This window comes from Rhinopithecus roxellana, chromosome 11, assembly GCF_007565055.1.
Source record: "Rhinopithecus roxellana isolate Shanxi Qingling chromosome 11, ASM756505v1, whole genome shotgun sequence".
NCBI lineage: Eukaryota > Metazoa > Chordata > Mammalia > Primates > Cercopithecidae > Rhinopithecus > Rhinopithecus roxellana.
In genome coordinates this window covers 96846014-96855595 of record NC_044559.1, presented here as the reverse complement: position 1 = coordinate 96855595, position 9582 = coordinate 96846014, and the positions used below count along the sequence as shown (strand labels likewise).

Below are 9582 nucleotides of genomic sequence, written 5' to 3'. Positions count from 1 at the left end.
GTAGTTAAAGCAAACCCTTTCTCCCCCAAAGAAAAGAAAGCTAAATACGTCTGCCTTAGCTCTGGGGGATTCTTCGGCGACTTGGGATGGCGACTGGGAGCTGCCGCCCTGTGTACACAGGCACTTCTGCGAGACGGGCAGTGCTGTAAAATTTGAATCTGCGACTCCGGGCCAGGAGTGGTGGCGGAACCGGCGGCGCGGCCGCGGCGACCGGGTGCGAGCGCGGGCACCCATTGGTCGCCGGGCCTCCCGGCCCATCGCGCCTGCGCACTCCTCCCCCCACGCCGCCCAGTCGCCCAACGGCGGCCTCAGGAGTGATCGGGCAGCGGCCGGCCAGCTGGCCAGTGGACAGCAGAGCGGGCGGACGGGTAGGCCCGGTCTGCTCTTTGCGAGGAGGAAGAAGGTGGCCACTCTCCCGGCCCCCAGAACCTCCCCAGCCTCCGCAGCACGCCCAGGCCGTCGAGGGCGTCGCTGAGGAGCCGCGGACGCTCTCCCCGGTTCCGCCGCCGCCATGGCTGCCATGATGGATCGGAAGTGAGCCTTAGGGTAACGGCTGCCGGCGCCGGCTCTTCGAGTCCCGGCTCCCCGGCCGCCTCCGCTCGGGGAAACGCTGCGCGGCGCAGCTGACTGCTGCCTCTCAGGGCTCTAGCGACCCCAGGTCCTCAGCCCCGTCGCGCTCCCTGCAAGACTGAGCAGCCGGGAGTGGCTCCCGGCCGCCGGCCCCGGCTGCGAGAAAGATGGCGGACCTGGCCGAGTGTAACATCAAAGTGATGTGTCGCTTCAGACCTCTCAACGAGTCTGAGGTGAATCGCGGCGACAAGTACATCGCCAAGTTTCAGGGAGAAGACACGGTCGTGATCGCGGTGAGTGACCCCCGCCGGCACCCCTCCTCCCGCTTCTTGGGGCTGGGCTGTGCAGAGAGTTTAGGGAAGTGGCAGGGTGCAGAATTGAAAGGGAGCAGAGGTGTCCCCAGCCCTCCTCGGCGGGGTTTGCCGGTTCAGATAACCCAGTGGAGGGAGACTGCGCAGCTTCGCGTGCGTTCCGGGATCGCCCCCACCCCAATCTTCGGCGCCGGGAGACGGGAGGCGCCCAGCCTCAGCCCTGGACACTCCCCCACCTGGGGCAACGGAGGAACGTCCGGGGAGCAAGTTCAGTGCACGTTTGTCTGCGTTTCTGTGTGTGCAGTTACGGATACTGTTGGTGTTTTGGATTAACCCCAAATTTGCCATTCAGAAAATATGTAATGCTTATATAAAGTTCAGCTGGGGACATTGAGCTCTGAGACAAGCCGTATTATACTTTAGTAAAGATACTTAGTTTTATAGAAACATAACCAGCCCTTGAACCGTATTGTTTCCCCTGGGAGAAGGAAAAAGCACCAAACAGCTACAAATATTATCTACACCTCAAACTTTCACCCACCATATTTGAGTGGTGAATGACTTTTCATGTTAACAATTACAAATGGTAAATGGATGATAGTAGAAAGAAATAGTTGAGCTTTTTTTTTTTTTTTTTTTTTTTAAATCGGAATGATCAATTTTGTTTAATCTAGCAGACCTAGCCGACTTTGGTTGGGTCAGATAAGTACTCCGAAAGACAAATCGCACTCTTGCTAGGTTTTATGGGATAACGGCCTAGGAAAAAGTATCAGCTTTTTGTTTTTATATCAAAGTATTATAAAAACAAGCTTATGAAAAAGATAAAAATTGACCAGTATTAGATTCATACTTCTGCAATTAAGGTCTATCTTGAAGAAAATTGATCTTTGGTAATCCCAAGAATAGTGAGATACTGTTTTTTTGTAGTGTAAAACATAACTAGAGTTGAGTGATCATTGTCAGTGAGACCAGAATGTGAGGGTTTTTTAGTCTGATCTCTGGCATTGAAAGGTCTGAGAAAATAGCACTCCTAGTTGAAGGAGATTAAAAATTAATTGTAAAGTATGACATACGAAACAGTGAACTCGTGACTAAATTATGTTGGTCTTTCTTGGCAATGCTATGTAGTAGAACTAACTTTCTACATAGGTACCGTAGTATGAAATTTTAATATGTTAATTTTTCCTCTAATGTCATTCTGTAGTTAATAACTGTATGGAGCTATTTAATTTGGAAATAGGGCAGAGGTCACAGGAGATGGAACAAGGATGATTGAAAGTATTGACACTGAAGACAGACTAAAGTTCTTTAGGATTTTGATGTGAAAGTTTCTCCAAAGTTCAGCTCCGAAAAATGAATGTCTTAGCTCCTTGGTAGGCCTTTGGCAAGCAAGTCATTAGGTCACTAACAACTGCCAACTATTACTGTGTAAAGACCGTCAGGCCAGTTCTTTGTTAACAAGTGCACAAGAAAAACTCTTGTGTAAATGACATCATAGGCCGGCAGAGGCGGAGTAGGAGTAGTTAAGCGCAGTAATCCTTTTCCTTTAGGATGGTATATTTTGCATATAGTCTGGAGGCTTTCAAGGCCTAGATTAGTTGTCACACTTGAGGCCATTAGTTTCTTAAGAGTTTTTGTAATTTACAGTACCTGATCAGCTTCAGCAGTGGTTGGCACATAACAAACCTATTTTTCCTTTTACACTTGTCTTAAGAATGTCTTATTTCTTCAGATTTTGTGTTTACACAGATCTGTAGTTATCACTATGATTCTTTTTGTTGGAATGCTAAAATTTAGGATTCATAAAATGTATTAAGATTAGAAGGTAACCTTTGATGAGGCCCAGATATGACATAAACTATGAAGAAAGAACTAAAGGAAAATGAATAAAGGAAACATACTATTTATTCTAGGTTTCCATTGGGAAAAGGTTGCTTATAAGTTCTGTTTCAAAATTTCAGTACTCTGTATAAACAATAATATTAGGAATAAATGTATAGTTGTTGGTTTGTGAATGTATAATGAACAGTTAACCTTTAGGTAAACTGATAAGCATTTTAGTTGTTTTTGGTTGGTTGATTTTTTTTTTTTTTTTTTTTTTTTTTGAGACGGCCGCGCTGGAGTGCAGTGGCCGGATCTCAGCTCACTGCAAGCTCCGCCTCCCGGGTTCACGCCATTCTCCTGCCTCAGCCTCCCGGGTAGCTGGGACTACAGGCGCCCACCACCTCGCCCAGCTAGTTTTTTGTATTTTTTAGTAGAGACGGGGTTTCACCATGTTAGCCAGGATGGTCTCGATCTCCTGACCTCGTGATCCGCCCATCTCGGCCTCCCAAAGTGCTGGGATTACAGGCTTGAGCCACCGCGCCCGGCGATTTTTTTTTTTTTTCTTTTGAGATTTTTTTGAGTTTTGCTCTTGTTGCCCAGGCTGGAGTGCAGTGGGGTGATCTCAGCACACTGCAACCTCCGCCTCCCGAGTTCAAGCGACTCTACTGCTTCAGCTGCCCAAGTAGCTGGGATTACAGACACGCGCCACCATGCCCAGCTAATTTCTGTATTTTTAGTAGAGATGGGGTTTCACCATGTTGGCCAGGGTGGTCTAGAACTCCTGACCTTAGGTGATCCATGTGCCTCGGCCTCCCAAAGTGCTGGGATCACAGGTGTGGGCCACCGTGCCCGGCCTGTTTTTTTTTTTGTTGTTGTTGTTTTAAGTGTAAGCAAAAATACATTACAACTAAATAACAGCTTTAAAAAATGAAAGGCAACATGTTTTGGTTCATTGTTTTCAGAAACTAGTTTCTTGCCTATAGTAACGACATTAATTACTGAGGTCTCATATTTTTGTTTAGTTTTTTAAATGAATTACTTCCTTTTGTAAATGGTTATAAGAGCAGCCAAGAGGAACGGAATTAGAAAATCTCTGGGTAAAATCTTCTCGGTTTGTTTTTTTCTTTTTTTTCTGGTTTCTAATCCTGATTCATAATGAACGGTTTAGGAGAGAATTGCTGCAATGCAGCATTTAAAACTCAATTTTTAAAAACATGATTTAAGAATATTTTGTACACAATCTTCTATTTAGATCAAAATTGAAAGAATATTTTAGTTTATGATGTTGGAAGCATAATCAGTGCTCATGGAGAAAGTAATTTTTAAGGATTCTGATTTTCTTCTAACTTCAGTTTTTAATACTTTGTCCAAACTTTTTTCCTACTACTCGTGTAATCAGTGATTTTAATATGATACCATGGCAGGCAAATCTTTCAATTTCATAGTGTTTCTCTGTATGCTGTACAGCCTTTAATACAGAATTTATTTTTAATTAAGTGCTTGGTGAAGTGTTATAAATGTAACATTGAATGAAATGAATTATTTTAAGGAAGTCTATAAGTGTTATAAACTATTTGCTTTAAATTAGAGAACTTGTTACCTGCAAAACAAGGAGGACAAGGGAAACAGTTTATGTCTTTGAAATGAGCTTGCTGAAAACACCAGAAAAAAAAAAGATAGAAAAAATTAGGAGCTTGCTAAAAACACCAGGAGGAAAAATCAATAAAAAATTACACCTGTTTGTGAACCATGAAAGTAGAATATGGTTATTTGCATCATTAAGTATCTTTACAAATCATTATTCCTTATATGGTACACCGTAAAGGCTTCCAAAAACAAGTTGTGGTAGTTCAGAGAAATTAGAAGAGAATAAAACTAATTAGATAATCTTGCCCAGTTCCTTGCGTAAAGCAAAACAAGATTCTCCGTTTTCAAGTGAATGATTTGGTGTTTGGACCTTCTTGATTACCTTAAGAGGGAAAAATGAAGGGGAGGAGGGAAGGAACCATCATCACATACCTTTACAGTTGTGGAATGTTAGCCCACTATAGTGTCTAACTAAGGAAAATCTAATATAATACACTCCCAAGTGATCTGAAATAATCGGCTATTCAGAATTCCAGAGAAAGACATATCCCTGCCAGAAGGGTGTCCTTCATAACCAAATTTGGTGTTCAGCCTGGTTGGTGCATACTCAAAACAGGAATCACTTCCCTTAAGAAACCTAAGGTATGCAGTTGAGATCAGTTTACTCCTTTTTGATTTGTCCCCTTAAAGCGTCATTCAGATGTGGATGCATCTTGTGACTTGGAGTTATTAGTAAAATTGAAATCTGAAACTTTGAGGATCTTTGAAGATACATGGGATTAAAAGTTACATAATGTAAATTTTGAGGCTAAAACCAGGTTTGAAAAATACAGATGTCCAGATGAGTTTTTCTTTGTTTAATCTATTTGAAACATATAGATATGCCTTAATTATAGACGATTAGAAATAATCTTTATGTATCACAAAGTCAATTTTCATTCCAGGAAGCCAGAGTCAGTCATTAATTTATGGCTAGATCTTTAATTAAAACATTTGCCTTACTTAATATTACAAAATCATAATTTGGATTTGCAATCAAGATAAGAAGACTTTTGTCAACTTAATGCTAAGCACTTGAGTTAATTTTTATTGAACAATAACTTTTAGAAAGATAATCACTCCAGTCTCAATTATTTTTATGTTTGTGTGTTACCTTTTAATAGTTGCCATTTATATTATTTTAGTAAGGTTGTAGTGGTAGTTTATATATTTGCTTTGAGTTGGTAACAAGAGTAAGCAGCTTCATAAAGTACTTTTGAGGCAGGCTTTACTACTAAAACTGTTTACTATTGTGAAGCTGTTTAGATTATTGTCTGGCATATCTCTTGGTAAATGGTTTAGGAGCACTATTTTCTATTGATGTAAAAATTAAGGCCAGGTCATGCCTGTAGTCCCAGCACTTTGGGAGGCTGAGGCAGGTGGATCACTGGAGGTCAGTTTGAGACCATTCTGACCAACATGGCAAAACCTCATCTCTACTAAAAATACAAAAATTCGCCAGGTGTGGTGGCACGTGCCTGTGGTCCCAGCTACTCAGGAGACTGAGGCACGGGAATCGCTTGAACCCAGGAAGCAGCGGTTGCAGTGAACTAAGATGGCGTCACTGCACTCCAGCCTGGGCGACAGAGTGAGACTGTTTTAAAAAAAATATATATATATATATGTGTGTGTGTGTGCGCATGTGTATATATGTACATATAAAATTCAGCTGACATCACTTGATGACTTATGTTAGATCCAAGTATACAGCTTAACTTAGTATTCAGGTTTTTGCCTGGCCTTATCCTCTATTACTCTTTGAACACTACAGTCTGTGCTAATTATTTCTAAAATTGTGTTACTCATCTACAGTATCTCATATCTTTATAGTCACTAAATGAATGCTGAATAAATGAGAAGGGAAAATTATTTTTGTGTAGAAAAACTATTAGTATGGTTCATTTCTGGGTGGTGATTGTTAATTTGATTGTACTTAACATTTGTTTTCAGAATTGTTCACCATGAATATATCTTGTGTCAGCAGTAAAATAATAGATTTCTTTTAGCCACACCTGTAGAATTGAATGTTAATTGCTTCAGTAGCATCTAAGAAAAGGATATGTTCACATATATCATAACTAAAGAATAATCAGACATTGATGCCTATTTTAAATTGATGCCAAAGTGAGATGAGCTTATTATATCTGTCAGTAATGCTTTCAGCTTTAGAGGGAAAACCAACAGCTAATAGTGGCTTAAATAATAAGAGGATGTTTTTCTCACATAACAGAAAGCCTGAATATAGGTCCTTCACGGTTCCTCACTCTGTTATACTTTGTCATCCTTAGCTGTTGCTTTTCATCATCCTATTTGTCATATTTACAAGATGGATGCTACAGCTCCAGGCATTCATTCCAGGAAGGAGAAAGGGCAGTTTCAGCTGAGATGGTCCTTTTTATCAGGATAACAACACCCTTCTCAGAGACCTCAAACAGACTACCACTTCATATTATTCAGAGCTTGGTCATGTGACTACTAGTTGCAGGGAGACTAGGCTAGCAGGTATTTGGCTTTCCAGCCTATTGGGAGGTAGCAAGGGAAAGGGGAATTGGGAACAGCTTTAGAAGTGTCTGGTTCATTGTTACTTTTATTTCAGACTTTGAGGTGGGGATGTGGAGTGTAGTAGGTCTTTTTCAGCTAAGACCTAGAAAGTGTTTTCTAATGTTAAGGGCTTGGGGTCGTGATTGTTTTGTGTTTTAGGGACCAGCTTCCTTTCTTTCCTTCAGAAGAAACTAGAGAGCAGGCAGATACTTGCAAATACATAGAACCCCTTACCTCTTGTTTTCGGATACCTACTCTTTCTCCTAGATTATTAAATTGTTCCTACAAGCATTTAAAGTTCCTCAGGTCTTACAAGTCTTTAAAAACAAAACAAAACAAAACAAAAAGCTTTCTTAGACATACAGCAGATTTTCTGCTCCACTTGGTTACCTGCCATTCTTTTTCAATCCATTCCAATCTGACCTTTGTCATGGAGTACTTTTTAGTTTTGTCTTAGCCTCACAACTATGTTTGACATAATCACTCCCTCCTTGAAAATTATTATTTTTTTTTGACTTGCATGGACACCACTGATTTTTTTTCAATACCTCTGGCTCCTCAGACTGTATAAGTGGTTCTCCAAGAGTGGTCCATGGAGTCCCCAGTATCATTTTATCATTTTTGGGGTCCAGAAGATCAGAGCTGTTTTCAGAAAAAGATGATGTCTTTTTAACTGTTTTGATATTTGCATTTGATCCTTGCTCCTTGTACTTCAACTTAACAACTTCCCTTGGTTTCTTGCATTCTGCATTCTATACTGTTCTTTCTGCCTTAGGATCTTTAAGCATCCTCCCAATGCCTAGACTACTTTCCTACATGAAACCTTTCTCATCCTTCATGAGTAATACTGGAAAGAGTGATGATGAATTAGTTGCTGCTTATTCTTCCATTCTTAAATATTCTTTCTCCAAGCGTGTTTCCCTGATATTCTGCTTTCCCGTAGACTTAGGTTCTCCTCCTATATGCTCTCATTGCGCTTTCATAGCACTCAATTGTATGAGTCAGAATTCTGATCACTTAATTGTTTAATGTTTGCCCCACTATTACTTATGCTCCACTAAAGCACAGAGGGAATCTGTCTTGGTTATCATTCTAGCATGTCATCTCACATTCCATAAGTATTTGTTAAATGAAAGAATGTTTGAAAAGCTGTTGCAGGACAGGCATGGTGTTTCACACCTGTAACCCCAGCACTTGGGGAGGCTAAGGCAGGAGGATCTCGAGCATAACAGTTCAAGACCAGCCTGGGCAACATAGCATGGTGGCACATGCCTCTAGTCCCAGCTGCTCAGGAGGCTAAGGTGGGAGAATTTCTTGAGCTCAGAAGGTTGAGGCGGCAGTAAGCAGTGATTGTGCCGCTGCACTCCAGCCTGGGTGACAGAACCGAGACCCTGTCTTTAAATAAGTATTTAAAAAATAAAAATCACTCAGCAATATTTGGCTGCCATAGTAGTGCTAATTATAATTACTGAGAATTACAGTTGTGATTACTGGGCCCTGGGATTGCAGCAAAGACTAAAGACCGTTCATGTTTTCCTGGAGTTTATTCTAATGGGTTTGTATATGGTGATTCCTAAGATCCCTTCCATTTCAAAGATTCAGTGATATTAAATTATGCATACTAGGTATACTGTTTTAAAGATTAAATATATGATGGTATCTATAAAGGTTAGAAAGATTCCTTTACCTTTAATTTGTATAGTTGAAACACTTTTTTGTTTTTCAGTCCAAGCCTTATGCATTTGATCGGGTGTTCCAGTCAAGCACATCCCAAGAGCAAGTGTATAATGACTGTGCAAAGAAGATTGTTAAAGGTAAATATATTTAACCTGCTGAGTTGTCTCAGCAATAAGTAAATAAGTTTGTGATCTTTTCTACTTACTCAATTTTCTCTTTTTCATTTTAATGCTCCTTTATTCTAAGTTAATTGCAGAAGAAAGTTGTTTAAATAATAAAAAGGTCAAATACAATTAGTAAATATTCTATTGCTGAAATTCCATGATTAATTATATACAGTACCTAATTAAGGGTATTATGAGAACTATGTTACACACTTATTCTTGAGAGATGCATTTCTATTAGATATTCCTGGGAGAGTTTCCAAGGTGGCAATTCTAGAAAGAGAACAGCATGAGAATGAAAACAAAATGGCTAGACACATTTCTAAAAAGTAGTGGAAAATGGCAGTCTATCATTCTTCCATTCCATTGTTATTCCTTCCCCAAAGACTTACCTATATCCCTTGAGGAATTTAACAAGGGTTGCCAGGGGTGAGAAAAGTATGTGCATTCCGGTTAATACTGTAACTTATACAAGGATATTTATAATTTTATGTTTTATAAAACCATTGAATTTTAAAGCTTAGAGAGTACTCGTTGTTTATCTGGAGTTACTTCCAGTTACTGTAGAAATCTGTTTAATCAAAGGAATGACTATTACTTTGTGATATGATTTATTTCTTTTTTTTACAGCTGTAGTTGTTAAAAACTGCTTCTTAGATTGAGGCAAAATCTGTGTTGTGGCATTCACCACATTTGAGGAGTTGAGATTCAGTATAAAAGTAGATGGATTAGGATAGCATAGGAGCACAGATGTTCATCCTAGTAGCAGGAGATAAAGTGGAGTTATAGAAGAAGGTCTGTAGATGTGAGGGAGGGAAAATGTGGATGTACTCATTATATCAATTCCATATTGTCTAATACAGGGAGGA

The 9582-nt window shown here is 40.1% G+C and overlaps 1 protein-coding gene across 1 annotated transcript in view; it reads left to right on the top strand.

The window, feature by feature from the left end:
- Positions 1 to 291: 291 nt before the first annotated feature.
- KIF5B (kinesin family member 5B) overlaps positions 292 to 9582 on the top strand; it is a 50114-nt gene continuing 40823 nt past the window's right edge. Inside the window, exons 1-2 of the mRNA XM_010357030.2 lie at positions 292 to 863; positions 8599 to 8686. Coding sequence (XP_010355332.1) covers positions 738 to 863; positions 8599 to 8686 — 214 coding nt within the window. The 5' untranslated portion in view covers positions 292 to 737. The remainder of the gene's footprint in view (positions 864 to 8598; positions 8687 to 9582) is intronic.